A 24,752-nucleotide genomic window follows, 5' to 3' on the forward strand; every position below is an offset into this window, starting at 1 on the left:
GCTCACCAGACCAGGGATAAGAACATGGAAGGCTGTGTCAGTCTGTAGGACATCAAGATCTATCTTCTTCAAGAGGAGTGTATACGATGACGCTGGACCCCGACGGCATAGTCCTCCGCACCTCGCCGTGTAACATAGATGAGCGGTGGTAATTCTACCATCAAGCACGCTCTGTAGACTAGGCTACAACAGACTTTGTGTCGCAAAGTGGATGGAAGACATATCTTCGATGTACTTTATATGAGCTATAGCTATTACTGATAGTCATTTAGAGAGTGATTGAGGAAGTGAACCCAAGCGGTGAGTGTGCGTAAAATCTACACCTTCTCTCCAGACTGGGTTCAATACGCAGCGGTCTGTCTTCTCAGCTAGCGGCACACAACATAGAGCGGGCCGTCAGTTCATGTTTCAACAGAGAACGAAAGTGACCTGCAAATTGGTCCTCGTTTTGTTTTATCAATTTTTCAAAATTTATGATGTGAACTTATATGAGGTACAGGGGTATGATTGTGAGCCCAATTCGCTTTCCATCGACTCTTGGACAACTGTAAAGGGAATGCTATTGAGGCAGTCTGTGGCAGGATCTTATACAAAGGTAAGATCGATGGACTCAATTGATTACCTTGAATTGTTTTGATTTGCAGTGCATACTGTCATGTATTTTCACTTTGTATGTCATTGATTGTTCATCTAAGTTTCCCTATAATTCATGATTTGTAAATGTAATATCTTGAGATTCTGTTTAAACATTAAGTGTAAATGCCATTAGATATAAATAATGAATGTAAAATGTATAGAGACAGACTGCTATTGATGAATATGTGGAATAGGAATGTGACATTTCCGAATTGGCCATTCAATTAGCCATAGTTTTATTCCAAAATGGACTAAGCACTGTAAAATATTGTTAGAAGTGATTTATCATTTCAGATAGTTGTCACCTCTCAAAAATGTATTATATGATATTAATCAGAGAGAGAGCAAGAGAGAGACAGAGACAGAGAGAGAGAACAGCTCATGAGCCCTCCTCATATACACACCAAACTGTGCTCTCTAACCACAGACTCATACAAACATAAGTGCATGTCACTGTCTGTCTGATAAATTATTAGTGGAGATGAAATGTGCTTTTTGTTGTGTAATGTACTGTGAAATGGAATTTCCTCTATTCTGAAAAGCAGCAAAGATGCATCCTCAAAGGCATATGAGAATTACTTTGTAATTCCATATAAATATCCTCTGGAGATACTTATATAAAGGGAATGCAAATCTTAATTGATACTTTGCTTTGATGTGTAGAGGAGAAGGAACTTGTCTGCTGTGGGAATCTTCCCAAATGGACATGATTTTTCATAGAGTTAAAGGTCCACGCTGAATTAACAAGTATTGCTACAGCCCTTAGATAAGCTTCTTACTGTACATATTATGTGATATTGCTCCTGGGTGAATCCCCAAAAACATATTCCTAGAAGGAAGGATAAACTATTACTCAGAATTCCGTCCCACTATGCCTTCTTCCACACATAAACCTCTACATGACGACTAATCTGACATAGCCACCTTAATGCCATCATTCCATAGTAGACCTATAGAATGCTATGACTATGCTATAGGATGCAGGATATAGGCAACTCACTGGGTTTTTTCATTGCATGCCATGCGAGACAGAAAATATCCCATCACGTACCAGGATTAAGCTGATAGGTTCTCCTTTCATCAGAACCTCAGTGAGTAGGCTTGGGTGGAAAGATTAAGAAGGTCTTTTCATAAACTTCCTCTGGGACTGACCTGGTCCGCTTCCATTGGCTACGAGTTTTATTTATGCTAATTTCCCTGTCTGATAGTGATAGAGGGAATTGTGGTGAGTTTTGCCAGCTCTTCAGAGCATGTGAATCATACTGCTTAAAACAACAAACTAGCTCACAGGAAAACATGTTACCCTGGTGACACGCTCCCCTGATGGTGTTATTGTCATTATTGAAATAGCCTCTTGAGAATACACTTACCGTAGCATGAAAATACCTTTGCTATTTGCTTTTGGTGCTTTGTTTTGCTTGATTTCATAGAGCTAAAGTGACTACAGTCAACATCACTGGAGCTTATTCATGACCTATGAGAGGCTTTCCCCCTCTTCAGTGATGAGTGTAGCTCAGCACTCTGATCAGTATGCATTGCAAAATCCTTAAACATTTGTCTTCATCTTACTTGGTTGGAGAGAGCTTGGAAAATGATGAATGACTTTTTACCACCGTTTTTATATGAATTTAGGGGCATGAAATGTGCAACAGTGACAGATGGTGATTTGGTGGTTTAGGTGTGGGTGAATGCCATTAGTTTAATACCGTGTGAAGAATATAGCAGATTCTATTGTCATTGCATTGGCAAGAGTTTCATACAAATTAATGTCATTACATATCATACCTCATCCCACTTTCCGTAACTCTACCTGTCTTTTCCCTTCCAGCTCGTTATCAGTGTTTGCTGTCTATCCACTCTGATCTCCCTGAGGTCCCTCTCTGTCTCCCACCATGGAGAGTCTGAGTGAGCTGCAGAACCCTCTTCTAGATAAGACCAGCAGTAAACACGTGGTCCACAACGACTACCAGGCGTACCAGAGTGACTACCCCAACCACCAGTACCAGGAGAACATCATTGGTTACTTTGTCACAGGCAGCAACGGCAAGACTCAGGCCCAGCAGTTCCTGGATGCTACCTCTCTGCACTTAGCAGTGGAGGCCTTCTATAGGCCCAACTTTATCCTGTATAAGGACAATGTCAGCCTCCAGAGCAAGGACTCTAAGAGTGAGAGCTCCGAGACCACGTTCACAGAGAACAAGGACAGTGTGTTGGGAGTGGAGGGAGCCCCCATAGAGGACCCTCAGGACAAACTAATGGGAGAGAAGGATGTGACGATCCAAACTGTGTCCTATGAGGTGGAGGAGGAAGGACACGAGTATGAGGTGAGAGATCACACAGAGGGCAACTATAAATGACCAACTACAACTTTGGATTTGGGATGTGTTGATGCTCATACAGGCTAAACAATGAGCATTGTTCAAATCAAAAGGTTATTTTTTATTAGTAGAGAGCAGTTGGACATCAATTAATACGACGATTAAAATAAAAAGGTTACATGTACCTCAAATTGTGTGGATTGTAATAGTGAGTTGCAGAAATCAATCACAGAATAATGGGTCACGGCACTCAATGCTTTTCATGATAACTATTTCATTTCCAACAAATCTCCCTACCTCTTTCTAATAGGCTGCTAAAGCAGCCAGCATGATTCATGCCTATTTATTCCACCTAACTGTCTGCTCACTAAATGGCCAATTTGGTGTATTTTATAGCAATCTTACAAAATCAAATACAGGGGTAATTGTACTGTTTTTCTCTTCCATAATTGTTGGCAAATCTCCCTGTTCATCTTTGATCATATCACTCCAGTCCTTTTGTTATGTTAGGACAAAACTGTGACTAAGCACTCCAAACTAAAACGGTGACAGTGGGAGAGCACCTTCTTTTGAAAAGTGGAACAATCTCATTTCATGCAGCAAGGGTTGTAAAATACCCATTGTCGTGAGTTGGCAGCGGGGGGAGTGCATAGATCCCTAACTGGACTTACGATCAGTCCAGCTCCTGTCACTAGGAGCTCAGCAGATGGATAGATTCACAGCAGAGACGGCCATTAATGCCATAGCTAATGCAGTGCTTTGAGAGTATTAGAGACTCGGCTGAAGCATGGCCCGACACAAAATGGCCAGCAGATCAATTATTCCAGGTAGATTCAAAGAACAAATTAATCTGATTAACACCCAGGAGATGAAAGTTGGGCTTCCAGTTGGAACTTGAGAGCTGGTTCTCTAGGTTAACCCTCTGTCTAGCATTTGTGTGCATGTGTGTATGTGAGTGCGCGTGTGTGTGTTGGTAGATCATTTCATTCTTGGATGTAGTTCCAAGAATTGGAGATGAAGTGAGTGTGCCAGCCAGGTGTGTGTTGATGTGATACAGCTCTCTACAGCTGGAGATCAAAGCTCTGTAGAAGGCTTTTAAAGTGAACATGCTCTCAACACACTTAGACAAGAGGGAAAACGCTGGACGATAATTCTTACACGTCAAAGTCAGTATCTGCTGTTAGTTCTTCTATACATGTTGTTGTGTTTATCATAAGTTATGGAATTTCTCTTGGACAGATCTACAAGAAAACGAGCAGCTGTAGTTCAAGTGTTTGTGTTTTTCCTCACTGGCTTTTTGGACAAATCACGATTTTGCAGGTGTTAGCATCTTTCGAATTTCAGAAGGGGACGGGACATTCAGCCCGTAACTGCACAGAGAGAGGGTGGAGCTCCTCGTTCCAGTTCCGCTCTTTGCTCTAGCATCTCTTCATCTCTTCTCTTAACACGTATGGAGCCGAAACTTAATCGCTCAGCTGACCAATTACTTGAGACATTAGTTCTGTGTTAACCAAGATAAAAGATTATGTTGAAAACCCTGCATCTGTAAGCTGACAACATGGTTCTCAGTAGGCATATGATGGCATTAACTGTTCCACACAATAACACATGACTGGACCATGTCCTCAATGACACCCATCTAAATTCTTTACTCAGTATTTATTTTTGTTTTGGTGAGCTCTGTGCAATGTTTAATATCCATATTTGTAGATGAAAAGCTAGTTTTTCCAAAATGCCAACAGTTTAGTCCCTCTGCCAGCGTTTCCCACCAGATGTGATGGGGAATCAGGATACTGCTGGTGTGTAAGGGGTAAAACAAGACTCAGGCCTGGGTGTGGGTGAATATGCCATTCCCTAGTGACTGGGGCCATGGCTGTCTGTGTGACCTGTGGGTGTGCCCAGTGTCCCCTGCCGTCATTAACGAGCCCTCTGGGAGTGCAGTCTGAGGATAATTAACAGACCAGTGCAGTGGAGGAGTCTCATCAATTACACTGGCCTCAAAATGCCTGCCGCTACTGGCTGACTGGCTAACTCTCAGATTGGCTTTAGTGTAATGCACCACTGTCTGTCCATATTCCCATACCAAGTCTAGAAATCTATCCACAGCGACATGGGCATTCATTAGAAATGTAGTTGGATGTAGAGAATCTCACCTGGTGCTACAGGTGTCCACCAGGAATTATTTCACAAGTCCATTGTGGGCCAAAATCTCTTGGCCATTGGTCATGCATGTGGGTCTCCGTGTGCAACTTCATACAAAATTGACATAGCTTCTGTAGCTATATAATCGTATGGATGTAAAGTATTATGTAATAGATTTTAGATCCTCTGTTACTTTGTTCTCTCTACAAGCACAGTACTTGTGGCATTTAATGCACAATGCAAGGGCACATCAATATGTTTATCACTCTCTCTAACATGTTTGCCAATGGGTGAGAAGGTGATATGAGGGTTTTGCCGCTATGTCCACTTTGTCTACATGCTGTATAATTGGCTGGAGAGCTTTGACAGACACTCCCTCTGCCCGCCTCTCCGCCTCTCCTCTCGTCCTCTTTAAATTGGCTCATTTATTTTCGGCCCTGAACATCCATTTCCATTTCCTCTCTTCCCTCAGTCGCCCAGGTTTGTTTGATCCCTGCGAGTAACAAGACTAACAAATGAATCCGGTCCTGATGGAGGGCCATTCATTTAATCAAACAGCAGCTCCCTCTCTGGGAGAACTGCAAAGGTGAGGCTTTCTCTTCTTAAAGGTCATCCCAGAGATGTGGCTCCTTGTGTTTGGCTCTCAACTTTTGTCCCCGTACCAGAGTGCCCACAGCAGCGTCAGACTTTTCCATTCATTAGTCCCTCAGCTACCCAGGGGCCTCTGAGGAGGATCAAGGCACAGCATGAGTAGAGACCACACAAGCCCTCAGAACATTCACAGCCTCTCAAGCAAACAGATGAGAGTTGATGGCACCTTAATTGTGGAGGACAGGCTTGTGGTAATGGTTGGAGCAGAATAGTATCAAATACATGGTTTCTATGTGTTTGGTGCCATTCCATTTGCTCCATTCCAGCCATTATATATATATTTATTTTATTTATTTAACTAGGCAAGTGAGTTAATAACAAATTCTTATTTATAATGACAGCCTACCGGGGAACAGTAGGTTGTTCAGGGGCAGGACAACAGATTTGTACCTTGTCAGCTCAGGGATTCGATCCAGCAACATTTCGGTTACTGGCCCAATGCTCTAACCATTAGGCTACCTGCCGCCCCATTATGAGCCATCCTCCCCTCAGCAGCTTCCTGTGCTGGAGGTGCACATGAAGGATGGGGGAGGGGTCTTTCTCGTGCCGTAGAGGCAATTTAGCACATAAATTACACTGTCTTTTTCCCGTTTCCGCTGTCACCTGGTGATGATGAAACAGTCCGTTAATCCAGCGGTATCTGTCAGGTCGCGTATGGGTGTTGACAGAAATACAAATCCTCTCTGCCTGGCTGAGCCCATCATGTCCTACATGTAAGCAGAACAAGGGCAGATATGCCTGGGGGTGTTTGTCATCAACTATCACAGTGTGTCACAGTATGTCACAGTGTGTCACAGTGTGTCACATTATGTCTGCAGTGCAGAGTGACTTGCCTGACAAGTTCAGGTCCATGTTGTAGAATCTGACCCTATAATCTTGCAGATTTTTGTGTTAGAAACAGCTTTGAGGTACACATATTGATTTAAAAATGCATTAAAATGTGTAAGTAAATAATCTAGCATGAGTAGCTCATCGACAATTAGCTATTGGCGGGAGGATGGGGAGGGCCCTGGCGATGGTGAGGCCCCTAGTGGAGCCAGGAAAATAACCTCTCCCTCAACGTCAACAAAATGAAGGACCTGATCATGGACTTCATGAAACAGCAGAGGGAGCACACCCCTATCCATATCGACGGTCCACCCACACAGACAGTGTGGTGAGAAGGCGCAACAGTGCCTCTTCAACCTCAGGAGGCTAAAGAAATTTGGCTTGGCACCTAAAACCCTCACACACTTTTACAGATGCACAATTGAGAGCATCCTGTTGGGCTGTATCACTGCCCAGTACAGCAACTGCACCGCCCGCAACCGCAGGGCTCTCCGGAGGGTGGTGCAGTCTGCCCAACGCATCACCAAAAGCACACTGCCTGCCCTCCTGGACACCTACAGCACTCGATGTCACAGGAAGGCAAAAAGTTAATCAAGGACATCAACCATACGAGCCATGGCCTGTTCATTCCACTATCATCCAGAAGGCGAGGTCAGTGTGGGTACATCAAAGCTGGGACCAAGAGACTGAAAAACAGCTTCTATCTCAAGGCCATCAGACTGTTAAATAACCATCTTTAGCCGGCTACCACCCCGTTACTCAACCCTGCACCTAGAGGCTGCTGTCGTATGTACATAGACATGGAATCACTGATCACTTTAATAATGGAACACTAGTCACTATAATAATGTGTACATACTGCTTTACTCATCTCATATGTATATACAGTATTCTATTATACTGTATTTTAGTCAGTGCTCATCCTAAAATGGATACATTTCTTAATTCCATTCATTTACTTTTAGATTTGTGTGTATTGTTGTGAATTGTTAGATACTACTGCACTGTTGGAGCTAGGAACACAAGCATTACGCTACACCCGCAATAACATCTGCTAAATATATGTATGTGACCAATCAAATTTGATTTGATTTGGCGTCACCATAATGTAGTTTTTCAGACGTACACCAACCGTGACTATCCCAACTGACTGGCTCTTTCCTGTGCCCTTCCCTCCCTCCCAGAGTGACAGCTCCAGTGACAGTGAGAGTGAGGACAACTTCATCATGCTACCCCCCAGGGACCACCTGGGCCTGGCCATCTTCTCCATGCTCTGCTGCTTTTGGCCCCTAGGGATCGCAGCCTTCTACTTTTCCCAGAGGGTGAGTCCAGGACCAGTACACTTTTACACCTACTACCCTGTTATTAATGCTAATTACCCCCAGAACACTCTGCGAGTTCAGTAGGCACAAGTGCTCTCTCACAAGTGTAACGCAGCTCATTTTCTACATCCATCGGCTCATACCAATTATCACAGACCATTTACTGCTTAAACTGTATAGGTACCCGCCCCTATTTACTCTTGTGATCACAAGCAACCATACAGCAGAGAGCAAAGGAAACTGAGTACAGCTCAAACTAAAGGATGATTGTGCTGCTTCATATTCAGTATATTTTATTTTCAATTATGGTCACATTTAGCCAATCAAATACCTCAACAATAAATGTTATTTTATGTTAGCAATACATTTCCCAAGGGAGTATCTAGCTGATACTATTTACATGTATTTTTCAGTAGATAATGAATAGACAGGATAGCTGCTGCCCCCAGGACTGTCTCACCATTACAGTGATTATACTGAACCCCAGGTCTATCTATAAATAGCAGCACTTTAGTGAGCAGGTTCTGAATGCAGCAGGTCCCCTCCCTGCCCCCTAATCCAACTACAATTTATCTCAGTGGTTCGCAACATCTCTCAAACTAATTGCAAAGACAATTACATTGTAAAATGACCCAAATAAATGTGTCAAAAGGACAAATGGGTTATGTGAGGGTCCTTTCGGAGGGATACAAAAACATCCAAACAGCACATTAGTCACTTTCAAAACGGTAGTGACATAATTGCCATAGCAACTAATGTCTTGTTTTCTCGCTCTACAGTAAATGTACACCTACTCACATTTTTCTCAGTCATATTTAATCATGACTCATTTCTCTATCTTTTGTCTCTCAGACTAGCAAGGCCATTGCTAAGGGAGACTTCTCCAGGGCAAGCAGTAGCTCCAGAAAAGCCCTGTTCCTTGCTGTTCTCTCCATCACCATTGGGGCAGGGATGTACGTGGGGGTGGTGGTGGCCCTCGTAGCCTACCTGTCCACGTCTGGAGGACATGTATAGCAGCAGAACCACGGCCACAGGGGAGTGCTTAGGAAGCTGTCCCTTCTATGGCAACCCTGAAGCACCATCCCCTATAGATGTGGCTCTGTCTGGATGTTTGGGTTGAGGAGCAGCAGAGAGGATAGAGGAGGAGAGGAAGGAACCGAGTCAGTGTTTTGAAATGTTTACCCTGACCAAACAATGTAAACCACAGACGTATCCATCTGGATTACACCCGTGTCTATTTCCCAGCCTCTTCTCTCTAGGTTTATCAGCCTGATAATGATGTTCGAGGTTCACAAAGTAATGAGGAAAACATCAATGGAAAGAGAAAAATGCTATTTTCCCCCAATGACTGTTCTGCTCCTAGTAAAATTAAAGTGATGATACTAATTCCAGAGCTAACCTCCTCCACTGATCTTCATCATTATCATGGAGGCCCCCATCCATCATTTTTGCGGTTCTGTGTAAATACTTCATGTGCAAATGATGTTTTTGTTCTTATTGATTTCCATGCCACAGGGAGTCATAGTGAGCCAGTCATTGTGTCTGAAATGCTACATCAAGAAGGCTTACTTTACTGATTATTCATCAAACTGCTCGCCAGTCCAGGTTCTGGGAAATTAATCTGCCATCATCAGTCAATCGACTCTCAACACAGAAACCTATCGGAGAATGTAGATAAAACTGGTGAGCAGTGATCAAGAGGAACATGTGTTTATTGTGCACTGTATATCCTGTCAGAATAAATACATTTGGCATGAATAATTTTCCTGTTGCCTGTCTTTCTCACTTATTCATTGTTTCCTTGAGGAGTGTGGAGAGGGGCATTTCTGACCGTATAATAGAGGGATGTCAGAATGCATTGTTGGCCACTGTGAGTTATATTGACAATTTGCTCACCTCCTGGCTTCTCCCCTCACTGGCACTGCTTCTCTGTTCTCTGTGTTTGGCATCACTCATGGTCTCGCCTTGAGGTGACTTTAACTGCCAGCAAGCTGAAAGCTCAGGAACAAAGCATACATTTTGGAGTCAGGATGGCAGAACGAAACGAGTGCAGTCTTTCATTCACCTCGAGACTGTAGAGCCATCAAGTCCATCTCTCGCTCTCTCCCTCCCTCCCCCTCTCTACCCCTTCTTTGTCTGGCATCTCATCAGCACCACTCAAAGCCAGCAGAATGACTCAAATACACAGGGAGACGTTTGTCGTGACTTGACGTTTAACATTAATCTGAAGACTGTTATTTATCTAATTACTAACTATGTTTAATTGTTACCCGTAACAATGACTCCTGTAACAATGAACTCATTAGGATCTGGGGCACCACGAGAGCGGTTCTTTAAAGAGTTACCATTTCCTGAATGAAACTCTAAAGTTCTTTACCTATTGCATCTATTAATCATAACCTTGTATCATATCATCATTCTGAACAGTCGTAACGTCCTGCATCTGCAAAAAACCCAGCCTTACTTATGATTCAGTACTACACAAATTGGTTTAATAATTTATTTACTAGCTTAAATAAATGGTAACACAAGATAAACATACAGACTTAATACATTAGAAACAGATCCCTAGCGGACCGACAACAATATGGCTGCTTGTTACAAAATACATGGAGAGGGCGAAAGAGAGAGAGGGACAGAGACAGTTAACATTGTTACATTTAAAAACGACTCTCAATTACACTACTCCTATACTTGGAGTAAGAAATATGGATATATTTATGTAGAAATCCCTTGCTTTGACGCGGTTTATGCCTTTTCATGGTGAGCTCTTAACACCAATGTCCTTGAGTTCCCTCGTGTGTTTTTGAATAACAACATGAACCATAGGAAATTATATAATCTTTGAACTCAAGGATGAATATAAATGACGTGTGCATACAGTATACCTTTTACTCAAGGTCAGAAGTAGACACAGATCTGGTATATGGTTAAGGGAAGGGAAGGTTGCTGGTATTACAGTGACCTCATCTGTTCCCTTTTCAGCTCCCCTCCCTTTTCAGTATTTTAGGCCTCTAATGGATGGAATGGTCCAGTGGGGAGGATGGGGGCGAAAGAGCTCATCAATGAAAGCTGTATAGGGTAGTGAAGTGTGTGAGAATGAGTGAGTGCAGCATGTGTTCCCTGTGTCTGTTCAATAGGGAGGAAAGTTCACCCACGCTCTCAGCATCCGCAGCTGAGCTCAGAACACCCGAAGCAAACTGGAGTCATATTAGTCATCCACCACCCTGGGAATAAAACTTTGTAAATTACTGCAGGATCTATCTGAACTGTGGGAAATCATTTATGTATTTTGTCAATTCCTTTGTTTTGAGGAGAATAAATATGTAGAATATAACTCATATTTATTCAAAAATCATAGATGTGTCTGTATTTGTATGCACTTTGTTTTGCATATTTAGTCTAAAACATGTCAAGCCAAGGCATTGTGAAGTTGTTTGATTCAGACAGAATCCTATCACTGCTGCTTAACTGTTTGATTCCATGAAAATGAGTGTGTAACATCCAAAGACCTTTCATTTCCCTCTAGAAAATGACAGGGAGGAAATTGAATGGGGCATATCCACATGTGACTGAGGGAAGAAAATCAGAGTGATAAATGGAAGAGAACAAAATGGATAAGCAACTGTATAGGAGTGGAATGACAAAAGGTCATTAGAAAGCCACTATGTACATTAATAGTTGACCGTTCATACATCCGGGACCCTGTGTATCATGACTGTGATTGAATACCTGTCATAATTGCCTGCATGCGGACAACATTGGCCTGCAAATGCCATCCTCTGTTGCTAGCATGTTCCTGATATCAGTTACTCTCACAATAGTTAGCTGTGTTCATGAATTTCACTATGTATTTACATGATTGACCATGTATTATTCTTCACAGTGCTAAAAGCCTTAAAATATCACCTGCAGTGAAGCTAATTGGTTTTGAGTTCACGGAAGAGTCTAATTTTTTTCATCTAAATTATATAATTGCCATGTATAGCTCTGAATTCTGCAGTTTTGACCTTCGCAATGTTGGCTGAGAGATTCAATGTTCTCACGTCTGTTTTATCAGCTATTACAGAAGCATAGGTCATTCTGTGGAATTCTTTCTTCAGACACAATTTTTTATTGCCTGAGGCATATTACATTACCAAGGATGGTTTCAGCAACATTGGGAAAACCTAATGAGCCTCATCATTAACAAACTGTAGCAGCTAACTCTTCATCTCTGTGGCAACAGTATAACGACAGATATCTTGTGAAAACATCCTCCTAAAAAAGGGTGAATTGTGAAATACTGTCTTATTAGTGTGATAACTGCAAACTTCACAACAAGCTATTCTGTGAAAATGTAGTTGTATAGATTACAGACACTGTAATGCTGTTTGATGTTTATCCAGAGATGATTATTTTATGCTAGTGTGTCATTTAACGTATATTTAATTATTGCATTAATGTTACACAGTGATACATTCAAGGTCCATTGCAGTGGCGACCCGTCATTCAGGGCAGAGCCCCACCTGTTTTGAGCCCCACATTTTTAGCAAAAGCAAATTTATAAAAAAATATATATAAACTACCGTTCAAAAGTTTGGGGTCACAAAACAGAGCAAACTGGCTCTAACCAGAATAGAAAGAGGAGTGGGAGGCCCGGTGCACAACTGAGCAAGAGGACAAGTACATTAGTGTGTCTAGTTTGAGAAACAGATGCCTCACAAGTCGTTAACTGGCAGCTTCATTAAAAAGTACCCGCAAAACACCGGTATCAATGTCAACAGTGAGGAGGCGACTCCGGGATGCTGGCCTTCCGTCTGTGTTCTTTTGCCCATCTTCATTTTTTTTTTGGCCAGTCTGAGATATGGCTTTTTCTTTGCAACTCTGCCTAGAAGGCCAGAATCCCGGAGTCGCCTCTTCAATGTTGACGTTGAGACTGGTGTTTTGTGGGTACTGTTTAATGAAGCTGCCAGTTGAGGACTTGTGAGGCATCTGCTCCTCAAACTAGACACTCTAATGTACTTGTCCTCTTGCTCAGTTGTGCACCAGGGCCTCCCACTCCTCTTTCTATTCTATTCAATCACAAGGACAGGTGAAACAGATTGACACTCTTTTTTTGTTTGAGTAAGGCAGCTCCAAAATGCAGGTTTTTCTACCTAGCTCAGTGCTTTATGTGGTGGTGGGTCGATCCAGCAGAAAAAAGGAGCATTACGCCGTTATAGGCTCAGTGTTCTGTCACTCATGGGAACAGTACTTCGTCGCCAAGTTTAAGTGCTTAGTAAGGGTAGACACCCAAATTTCAGCCCTTTGGGTCCTGCCATAGAGTTATATTACAAGTGCCCTTCCAAGGAGGCTCAAGGTCATTGGCCACAAATAAAATTACGTCAAATCACGTTATATGTACAGTAGCTTTGATTGGACTGATCATGTCAACATCTTACTTTCAAAGTCTTAGCTAGCAGTCTTCATCATGAATCAAGTCGACAATCTACTGGCAAATCCTTTTTAATCCTTGTCATATGAAGAGAAATAATGAAGAGAAATTATAGATAAAACGTATCGGTGCTCCATTGGACATAAAGATTACACAACAAGTTGGAAATGGCAAATTCAACAATGAATCTTTTGGAAAGAATCCGTGGCTAACTGCAAGCATTGCAACACAACCACTAACATTAGTCTGCTACTCCAATGTCGATATTCAAGTAATAATAAGGAATTCCCCTCGACCACGACCACAAATTGGGGAAAACAAGCAATCTTTCCCATTGACCCCCATTGAGCCAACTTCACTGTCAATTCTGAGTTACACAGAAATACAGAAAAGCTGCTGTGTTGTTCAATGCACATGTAACCAGGCCAAAAATCCCAACCTAGAGTTTGCATTGCTCCCACATAAGGAAATAGAGCCCATGAGAAGAGCCCTGTGGCTTCAGGCTACACACTGAGTATACCAAACATTAGGAACACCTTCATGGTATTGAGTGGCACCCACCCCTTTTGCCCTCAGAACAGACTCAAATCGTCGGGGCATGGACTCCACAAGGTGTCGAAAGTGTTCCCCAGGGATGATGGCCCATTTTGACTCCAATGTTTCCCACAGTTGTGTCAAGTTGGCTGGATGTTCTTTGGGTGGTGGCCCATTCTTGATACACCCGGGAAACTGTTGAGCGTGAAAAACTCAGTAGCTTTGCAGTTCTTGACACAAATCGGTGTACCTGGCACATACTCCCATACCCTGTTCAAAGGCACTTAAATATTTTGTCTTTCACCCTCTGAATGGCACACACACAATCCATGTCTCAATTGTCTCAAGGCTTAAAAATCCTTCTTTAACCTCCAATTCATCTACACCAGTGGTTCCCAAACTTTGTATAGTCCCGTACCCCTTCAAACATTCAACCTCTTCTTGCTGCGTACTCCCTCTAGCACCAGGGTCAGCTCACTCTCAAATGTTGTTTTTTGCCATCATTGTCAGCCTGCCACACACACACTATGCAATACATTTATTAAACATAAGAATAAGTTTGTGGGAAGTGATAAAGAGCTCGTATAGGACCAGGGCACAAATAATAATATAATAATAATCAATAATTTTGCTCTTTATTTAACAAATAAAACCGTATTTGTTCATCAAAAATTATGAATAACTCACCACAGGTTAATGAGAAGAGTGTGCTTGAAATGGTCCACATAACTCTGCAATGTTGGGTTGTATTGGAGAGAGTCTCAGTCTTAAATCATTTTCCACACACAGTCTGTGCCTGTATTTAGTTTTGATGCTAGTGAGGGCCGAGAATCCACTCTCACATAGGTACGTGGTTGCAAAGGGCATCAGTGTCTTAACAGCGTGATTTTCCAAGGCAGGATACTCTGAGCGCAGCCCAATTCAGAAATCTGCCAGTGGCTTCTGATTAAATTCAATTTTCACAGAACTGCTTGTTGCAACTTCGATGAGGCTCTCTTGTTCAGATATCGGTAAGTGGACTGGAGGCAGGGCATGAAAGGGATAACGAATCCAGTTGTTTGTGTCATCCGTTTTGGGAAAGTACCTGCATAATTGCGCACCCAACTCACTCAGGTGCTTCGCTATATCACATTTGACATTGTCCATAAGTTTGAGTTAATTTGCACACAAAAAATCATACAATGATGGAAAGACCTGTGTGTTGTCCTTGTTAAATGCAGACAGAGAAGAGCTCCAACTTCTTAATCATAGCCCCCATTTTGTCTCGCACATTGAATATAATTTCGGAGAGTCTCTGTAATCCTAGATTCAGATCATTCAGGTGTGAAAAAACATCAACCACATAGGCCAGTCATGTGAGAAACTCGTCATCATGCGAGCGATCAGACAAGTGAAAATTATGGTCAGTAAAGAAAACTTTAAGCTCGTCTCTCAAAAAAAAAATGTGTCAATACTTTGCTCCTTGATAACTAGCTTGCTGCTGTATGTTGTAAAAGTGTTACATGGTCGCTGCCCATATCATTGCATAGTGCAGAAAATGCAGGGTTCAGGGGCCTTGCTTTAACAAAGTTAACCATTTTCACTGTAGTGTCAAAAATGTCTTTCAAGCTGTCAGGTATTCCCTTGGCAGCAAGAGCCTCTCAGTGGATGCTGCAGTGTACCCAAGTGGCGTAGGGAGCAACTGCTTGCACGCGCTTTACCACTCCACTATGTCTCCCTGTCTTGGTTTTTGCACCATCAGTACAGATACCAACACATCTTGACCAGCAAAGTCCATTTGATGTCACAAAGCTGTCCAGTACTTTAAAAATATCCTCTCCTGTTGTCGTGGTTTCCAGTGGTTTGCAGAAGAGGATGTCTTCCATAATTGACCCCCCATAAACATAACGGACATATACCAGGAGCTGTGCCAGGTATGTTGACTCATCCAGCTGTAACGCATATAATTCACTGGCTTGTATGAGAAGCAGTAATTGTTTCAAAACATCTCCTGCCATTTCACTGATGCGTCATGAAACAGTGTTGTTTGATGAAGACATTGTCTATAGTTTTTTTGGCCTTTTCCCCCAGCATTGTCCCAGCCACATCCGTAGCAGCAGGAAGAATGAAGTCCTCCACAATAGTATGGGGCTTGCCTGTCCTAGCCACTCTAGCTCACCATATAAAACGCTTTTAGACCCTTCTTATTAATGGTATCTGTTGCTTTTATACATGTCTTACTACTTGAATGTTGTCTTTATTATCGCTCAAAAAACTCCCTTGGCTTATTTTTCAAATGGTCATGTTTTGTTTCTAAATGTCTGCGCAAGAGTGAAGGTTTCATTGAGTTGTGAGATAGTACTTTTGCACATATAACACACTGTGGCTGAGGAAAGGCACTACTCCCAATATAGGGGAACCCCAAATCAATGTAGTTCTCATCATATTTGCGCCTCTTCAATGGTCCAATGTCCCTGTCTGTTATTCAGTGCTTTCCCGGATAAGGGGGCAGTAGCTCTTCGGCTGCATCAGACTCACAACTGTCAGTGTCCATGCTAGCTGGGCTAACAACAAATGTAGAATTACTGATGCTAGCATTGGATGTGTTCGTGGAAACAGAACAGCTTGTGTCGTCGACAGGTGCAGGTGTAGTACTGTTGGTAGTAGCAGTACTACCAGTAGAGCTGGTATGTGTCTCTATGACCGCGGGCCTTACTTTTTTAACCCTTTATACATTTTCGAGCAAACGGAATGAGCAGCAGCTACGTTTGGCTACATACGGACCTTTATTGAAATTCCCGCTGAGAGAGTAACGGTAAATGTGATTGGATGTTAATTATTTGACAAGGCTACCTGTATTTGACATTGTGTTGTTATTTCGCTGAACACTAGATTGTTTCATTTTTTATTTTTGGCAGTGAAATGAGGCTTCTCAGGTGAGAAAAAAATCTCACCCAAATGTATAGCCCCGTTGGAAAATATAAATGGACTGTTTGAAATTGTGAGAAAAAAGAAATTCAACACATTTTGTGAAATTGTAATTTTAGTTGGCAGTGCAGGGGTACACCATACCCCAGTTTGGGAATACCTGATCTACACTGATTGAAGTGGATTTAACAAGTGACATCAATAAGGGATCATAGCGTTCACCTGGATTCACCTGGTCGGTCTATGTCATGGAAAGAGTACACTCAGTGACTATCAATTGTTTAGCTGGAATGGAATGTCCGTATCCTATATATTTTAATGTGATATGGGGTTGTCTCACGTAGCTGTCTTAGGATAAATGCACTGACTGTAAATCGCTTTGGATTAAGGCATTCTGCAAAATGCCAAACATTTAAAATGTTAATATATTACATAAAGATCTCATATTGCTCTTTATCTCATATTGATAAATAAAATGTAAAACAAATTAATAATTTGTACCGTTCTTTATACTGCTTGCACGCGCTTTACCACTCCACTATGTCTCCCTGTCTTGGTTTTTGCACCATCAGTACAGATACCTACACATCTTGACCAGCAAAGTCCATTTGATGTCACAAAGCTGTCCAGTACTTTAAAAATATCCTCTCCTGTTGTCGTGGTTTCCAGTGGTTTGCAGAAGAGGATGTCTTCCATAATTGACCCCCCATAAACATAACGGACATATACCAGGAGCTGTGCCAGGTATGTTGACTCATCCAGCTGTAACGCATATAATTCACTGGCTTGTATGAGAAGCAGTAATTGTTTCAAAACATCTCCTGCCATGTCACTGATGCGTCATGAAACAGTGTTGTTATTTGTCACATTTGACTGTGTAAAACTTAGCAGTACTACTTATATCTCTGAGAGTGAGGTGAATATATAGCCTTCTGCAACAAAACATGATTATTTGTCTCTCTGAAAAGAAACCATCAAGTGATAGATTTGAACCAAATGCATAAACAACCCCATGTCATGATTAGATTGTGAAAAAACACACCAATTTCTTTCATAAGTTCTTTAAACTGTAAAAGCTAATTGACCACAATTTCTGAAAATGTATGTTTAGCGTTTTTGGAATTAAAATGTTCAATTATATGATGTTTTCTTCACACATTCAACATTATTATTGAACTGTTTTATGATATTATGTCCACAGATAAACTGGGCTGAGCAGACCAAATACAATGTTAAAGCATTGTATGCAATGTTAAAGCATGCATCCATGTTCATGGTTTGGAGAGCAGTCATACTATATTTAAATAATGTTATCATTGAGGATACAATGAAGGTTCTATTGTCAAATGGGTGGATAGACAGCATATTGAAAATAGAAACTACTGCAGCCCTATTCTCTACACATCAATCTAATTATGACTTAATAAATCCAGCAACATGACACCCTTACCACCCCAATGCGTTTAGTTGTCAACCAACTATTTTCAACCAGCCAGACTCAAAGAAAAAGTAACCCTCTTTCTTACGTTACGATTTAAAATTCATAAAATGTCACATTTGGATTTATTCAATTAGTTTAGGTCTTGGAAACTCCTTGGCAGCTCCTATTGCTGGCCTCCTAATGACAGAAATCTAAATAAAATGGAAATTTGCATGGCACTGTACTGTGGCCCTAGTATTTGCTTTATCTTTGTGAGACACACAACTCAAGAATTCTCTTTGGTTTTGAAGCCAATCAGTACTCCCCAAACACTCCATCCTCTTTAGAAAGAAGGAAACAAAGACATGCAGATTCAGCAGCCCAGCTATCAGCATCAGTCTCTAATAAAGCCCGCTTCTTGTGAGAGCCACAGCTTCACTTCAGAGTCCAGTGCGTCTTTGAACATGTTCACGTGCATGCTTATCTGCCCTCACACCTTTGTCGCACAGCAACATGTTCCTCTCCATGGCGACAGCATTAGCCGGGACACTCTCTGGGCAGATAACAGGCTAGCAGCACATCTTGGGCTTTACTTATCTCTCCCAGGCAACAAGGAAACTCTGTCTATCTCTTTTAGCTTTTTATCTTTTCCATGATAAGCAGAGACTGGACACTTTTGTGCTCTGAGCGTCCCCCCAAACTGCTGTCTTATCCCAGCTGTGGAGTGATGCGAGTCTAACGCAGCCGAGAGATAAGAGGGACAGAGGGATGGGAAGGTTTCTGATTACCTGCTACTATTACTATGTTTGAGTTAGCAGCACACATCATGTCAAAATGAGGCTGGCATGGTGGATCAGGTTTTGGGTGATTTATTCTTATAAGGTATTATTGAAGTGAACTGGAACTAACACTCTTTTAGTCTGGCAGATGACACAAACTGGCTCTCAGAACTGCCCACAGATGGCCTGCTGAAAATACCCAGCTCAGAGGGTTTTTGCTGGGGGAGGGAAAGGAGGGCTGCTGGTGTCTTGCCACACATCATAAATCTTTCTAGGCCATGCTGTCAATGCTAACTGTACAATATATTTTCATGATTCAAGTAGTGGCCAGCCCAGGCAAGAATTATAAATACTTGTGTCCAGCTGAGCTGTGTAGTGGAGGTGGAAGTTATCCATGGACAGAAGCCCTACTTTCAATTCAAACATGATTAGATTACTGTCATCTTATCCATTCACCATATTCTCACATCCATAGTGTGACAATTAGAAGGTAACATCAAGTACCACTGCCTGGGAAGCTTATGGCTACATAAGTAGACTAAAGTGAACCTTCACTCTGTCTCTTGACACTAGTTAGGGTTACTCACTTGTTTGATTACTGTATGTCCCTGTTCCTTCCCCTTTTATAAACAGTCACCTCTGTCATAGACTCTAATCGAAAGTACTGAAAGGCTAAATGTTGAAAAAAATATATAAAAAATAATTAAAGTGTTAAAGCTGACAACAAACTCTGAATATTAAATTCAGTGTATGGAAAATGTGGATTGTAATACAAAAAGTGTCCTTATTCAGATATCATTGTCTGATCCTGTCTCCATGTCTTGGTAAAATAACCCCTGGAAATTAAGACAGCCCTGATCTCAGACAACTCAATAGTTATCCACATGATCTCAGACAACTCAATAGTTATCCCCCTGATCTCTGACCTCTACGGACTTCTATGACATGAGGAACACTAACCCTAACTTCATGTCCACACCCCAGCTCAAACCTAACCCTAGCTGTCCACACCCCAGCTCAGCCCTAACCTTAGCTCCATGTCCACACCTCAGCTCAAACCTAACCCTAGCTTCATGTCTAAACCCCAGCTCAAACCTAACCCTAGCTTCATGTCCACACCCCAGCTCAGCCCTAACCCTAGCTCCATGCCCAAACCACACCTCAAGCCTAACCCTAGCTTAATGTCCACACCCCAGCTCAGCCCTAACCTTAGCTCCATGTCCAAACCACACCTCAAGCCTAACCCTAGCTTCATGTCCCCACCCCAGTTCAGCCCTAACCTTAGCTCCATGTCCAAACCACACCTCAAGCCTAACCCTAGCTTCATGTCCACACCCCAGCTCAGCCCTAACCTTAGCTCCATGTCCAAACCACACCTCAACCCTAATCCTAGCTTCATGTCCAATCCCCAGCTCAGCCCTAACCCTAACCCTAGCTTCATGTCCACACCCCAGCTCAAACCTAACCCTAGCTTCATGTCCACACCCCAGCTCAAACCTAACCCTAGCTTCATGTCCCCACCCCAGCTCAGCCCTAACCCTAACCCTAGCTTCATGTCCAATTCCCAGCTCAGCCCTAACCCTAACCCTAGCTTCATGTCCAATTCCCAGCTCAGCCCTAACCCTAGATTCATGTCCAATTCCCAGCTCAGCCCTAACCCTAGATTCATGTCTAAACCCCAGCTCAAACCTAGCCCTAACCCTAGCTTCATGTCCACATCCCAGCTCAGCCCTAACCTTAGCATCATGTCCAAACCTCTGCTCAGCCCTAACCCTAACCCTAGCATAACCCTAACCCTAGTCTTATGTCCACACCCATACCCATGCTCAACTCAATTTAGCCATAACTCTAAACCTAATCCTAACCTTAACCCTAGCTTCATGGAGTACCTGGTTCATTAATTCATTAGAACATGAGTATCAATGTATGGCTCAACCCTTACCCTACAGTGTGGCAAAGTAAATAAACAGAACAAACATATAAACACAACATGTAAAGTGTTGGTTCCATGTTTCATGAGCTGAAATAAAATATCCCAGAAATGTTCCAAACACACAAAAAGCTTAATTCTCTAAAATGTTGTGCACAAATTTGTTTACATCCCTGTTAGTGAACTTCTTTCCTTTGCCAAGACAATCCATCCACCTGACATGTGTGGCATATCAAGAAGCTGATTCAATAGGGTGATCATTACACAGGTGCACTTTGTGCTGGGGACAATAAAAAGCCACTCTAAAATGTGCAGTTTTGTCACACAACACAATGCCACAGATGTCTCAAGTTTTGAGGGAGCATGCAATTGGCATGCTGACTATAGGAATGTCCAGCAGAGCTGTTGTAAGATAATTTAATGTTACATTCTCTACCATAAGCCACATCTAGCATGGTTTTAGAGAATTTGGCAGTAAGTCCAACCAGCCTCACAACTGCAGACCGGTTTGCTGATGCCAAACGTTGTGAACAGAGTACCCCATGGTGACCGGTGGGGTTATGGAATGGGTAGGCATGAGCTACAGACAACAAACACAATAAAAAAAATTATCGATGGACATTTTAATTTTATCAATGGCAATTTGAATGCACAGAGGTACCGTGACGAGATCGTAAGGCCCATTGTCGTGCCATTCATCCGCCACCATCGCCTCATGTTTCAGCATGATAATGCACAGCCCCATGTTGCAAGGATCTGCACACAATTCCTGGAAGCTGAAAATGTCCCAGTTCTTCCATGCCAGCATACTCACCAGACATTGAGCATGTTTGGAATGTTTGGCTCAACGTGTACGACAGCGTGTTCCAGTTCCTGCCAATATCCAGCAACTTGAAAAGGAGTGGGACAACATTCCACAGGCCACAGTCAACAGCCAGAGATCAACATCAACTCTATGCAAAGGAAATGTGTTGCGCTGCATGAAGCAAATGAGGATCACACCAGATACTGACTGGTTTTCTGATCCATGCCCCTACCTTTTATTTCAGGTATCTTTTTCCAACAGATCTGTATTCACAGTCATGTGAAATCAATAGATTAGGGCCTAATGCATTTATTTAAATTGACTGATTTCCATATATGAACTACAACTCGGTAAAATTTGTGAAATTGTTGCATGTTGTGTTTTTGTTCAGTATAAAATACTTTTTATGTATTATGCAATTTACATGAATAATTTCCAAAGACAGGCTCTCAAATGTTTACTGTTTTATGTAATTAATTCCATTTTCCTTTTTGAATGTCATATTTAGCTCAAGATGACCACCTTGTGGTCAATGCCACATATTTAACCCTTCCTTTCTAGGATCCATTTTCTCAAGCTTCTCTTTCCACCTGATGGACAGCATTTTTTAAAACTAGGCAAGTCAGTAAAGAACAAATTCTTATTTCAATGATTTCCTAGGAACAGTGGGTTAACTGCCTTTTTCAGGGGCAGAAGGACAGATGTTTACCTTGTCAGCTCAGGGATTCCATCTTGCAACCTTTCGGTTACAAGTCCAATGCTCTAACTACTAGGCTACCTGCCACCCCGCATTGTAACATATGAGGAAAACAATCATACATTAAAAAGTGTGATTAATCTCAACAGTGTTGAAAACAACAAGCAAACAAAGAACAGCAAGCTTAGGTAGAATTCATACCTAGCCGGACATATGCATGAGGTTGAATGTTTTGCTGGACTTGATTATTTTGCTCCCTCTGGAGCATATTGACCACAAACAGACATATATTATAAGAGTATAAGAACTGTAGTCCTCCAAACCCTTCATCTCACCATCAGTGAAACACTGTTTAGATGCATGCCTTCCCCAAAGTACCCAACAGGGGGCAGAATAACATTACATTTAATTCCATTGGCATATAGGGCTGCGGTCACATTATGTCAACTCACAAGAAACTGCATATAATATAATATAATATAAATATAATTCACAGATATAGCAATGATTTTTATGAAGTTTACATTAGTTTATGAAGTCAATTCACTTCAACCAACCATAAAAGGGCTTTCTGAAGTTCCAGCTGCTGACTATAAGGCTAGTGATAGACAGATAGTGAAGTCTGAATTGCTCTTGTGATGAACAGGGGTCCAGAATGTTTAACCCTCTCTTTGCAGTGCAGTTTATCTCCTAAATGAACAAACTGATGGAATGAGATGGTGGACTGGAAATGGGTTATTGACATATATAATGATTTTGTAACAGTCACTTTCACATGCTGCTGTTCTGAGCTGCTATGTGCAGAGCTGTTGCCATAGGAAATGATGTTGGTTTCATCTCCATTCAACCCTGATGTGCCATTTGTAACATGGTTTATGAGCCTTTTCTCATTGATTAACTCAACTTTTTTTCTTGTACTTGACAAAGACAATCACTCAGAAGAAATTGTGTTTTTAATGTTGTGTTAAGAAGACTATTTTTACATAAAACCTCTTATCTTACAGTTTAAAGAACTGGAGTTTTATCTTTCCATCAGGAGAAATATGATAAATGACATATCTAATATAAACAGTTTTCTCGTCAACAAACATGATCCCTCATAAGCATCCATTGCACTTTCAAAGGATTAAATAGCTTTGCACTATTAATAATCTTCACTCTGCGTATCTCTTAGCCCAAGTCATTTAATTTGTGAGTTTATGTATCCTGGCTAAGGGTCCAGTTCACTATTTGCTATACGGCTCTTCCAACAGTATTATAGGATTCTGAGGATCCACAACGTGTCATTGCACTATTTTGTAAACTGTCTTTACAGTTTAGAGGGACAAAACAGTGCAATGACACGTTGTGGATCCTCAGAATCCTGTAATACTGTTGGAAGAGCCTTATAGCAAATAGTGAACTGGACCCTCAACAACAAGCTGTTCACATAACATTTCTGACAGACAAATATCCTCTCAAATAGCTAATGGTAAATCTCAGCTCCACAGCAGATGTACAAACAAAGTGATGAAACTTTTATGCATTCACTTTTTTGCCTAGTTTTAAAATGCAGGATGCCAACTTCATTTTGTTAATCTCTCTGAGTGTTTTCATTTAGATCCAGCAAACAGAAACCAGAGTGGATGTTACGATTCCAAATATTCCAAAGGTTTAGATGTGTATAAAATACCATTTGTTGGATGTGATCTGAAGTTTCTGGCATTTCTAATAAACTGATCCACTGAATCAAGAGTGACACATATGAATGAAAGGGATGTTTCCTAAAACATATTTTTGTTAACACAATCCAGGCATTATCACACCAGATGTCATTGAATTGATTACACTGATGCTAAGTAAATTGATGTAAATTAGGGTTGAATTTACAGTGTAAATTTAATGACAGTGTCACTATATACGGTACACCATATTTTCCCTCTCCTGTGACATGATGACTGCATTTAGGCAGCCAATTCTGATATTTTTTAACTAGTTGGTCTTGACCAATCAAATCAGCTATTTTGTTAATAATTGGGGGGGGGGGGCATATGGGAAGCATCCAGTGTGCAAATGTCATGATGCCTACTGACAGCCTACTCATCTGCCTGTTGCTCAATGGAAATGTTCTATATTTGCTATGAATGGCTTGGAATGGTTCATTTCATAAAGGAAGTATTAAAAGATCCACCCAAGAGATACAAAAAGGCTTGAATTATTCAAACCTCTGGTTTAGAATAGTATACAGTAATAGATCATTTAATAGATCATTCGGAGTGAATCTTAATCAACATGCAATCTGTGGGATTCTGTCTTGCATCCAAATCTATTCTAAACTGAAATCATGTTGACCTAATATGAACCAATGAATGTAAGACAGCTCAGCAT

General features: G+C 41.6%; 1 protein-coding gene and 1 long non-coding RNA gene across 2 annotated transcripts in view; one reads left to right on the forward strand and one right to left on the reverse strand.

Annotated features, from left to right (window-relative positions):
- Positions 1–138, reverse strand: part of LOC149972098 (uncharacterized) — an 18,521-nt gene extending 18,383 nt beyond the window's left edge. The window contains exon 1 of the long non-coding RNA XR_016491533.1: positions 7–138. This is a non-coding gene — a long non-coding RNA (uncharacterized LOC149972098). The remainder of the gene's footprint in view (positions 1–6) is intronic.
- On the forward strand, positions 8–9,655 carry LOC110505527 (synapse differentiation-inducing gene protein 1-like). Its single transcript, XM_021584804.3, has 4 exons — positions 8–595; positions 2,465–2,960; positions 7,760–7,897; positions 8,750–9,655. Exons 2-4 carry the CDS (start codon positions 2,529–2,531, stop codon positions 8,909–8,911), a joined length of 732 nt encoding a protein of 243 aa, XP_021440479.2. The 5' UTR covers positions 8–595; positions 2,465–2,528; the 3' UTR covers positions 8,912–9,655.
- The last annotated feature ends 15,097 nt before the right edge of the window (positions 9,656–24,752 follow it).

Source organism: Oncorhynchus mykiss, chromosome 25, assembly GCF_057628025.1.
Source record: "Oncorhynchus mykiss isolate SJ-2025 chromosome 25, ASM5762802v1, whole genome shotgun sequence".
Classification (NCBI taxonomy): Eukaryota; Metazoa; Chordata; class Actinopteri; order Salmoniformes; family Salmonidae; genus Oncorhynchus; species Oncorhynchus mykiss.

Excerpts from the sequence above, each read along its gene's own strand:
- LOC110505527 (XM_021584804.3), top strand. The coding sequence starts at position 2,529 with ATGGAGAGTCTGAGTGAGCTGCAGAACCCTCTTCTAGATAAGACCAGC. Across the intron at positions 2,961-7,759 it reads AGGAAGGACACGAGTATGAG|AGTGACAGCTCCAGTGACAG; the intron begins GTGAGAGATCAC and ends CCTCCCTCCCAG. Across the intron at positions 7,898-8,749 it reads CCTTCTACTTTTCCCAGAGG|ACTAGCAAGGCCATTGCTAA; the intron begins GTGAGTCCAGGA and ends TTTGTCTCTCAG.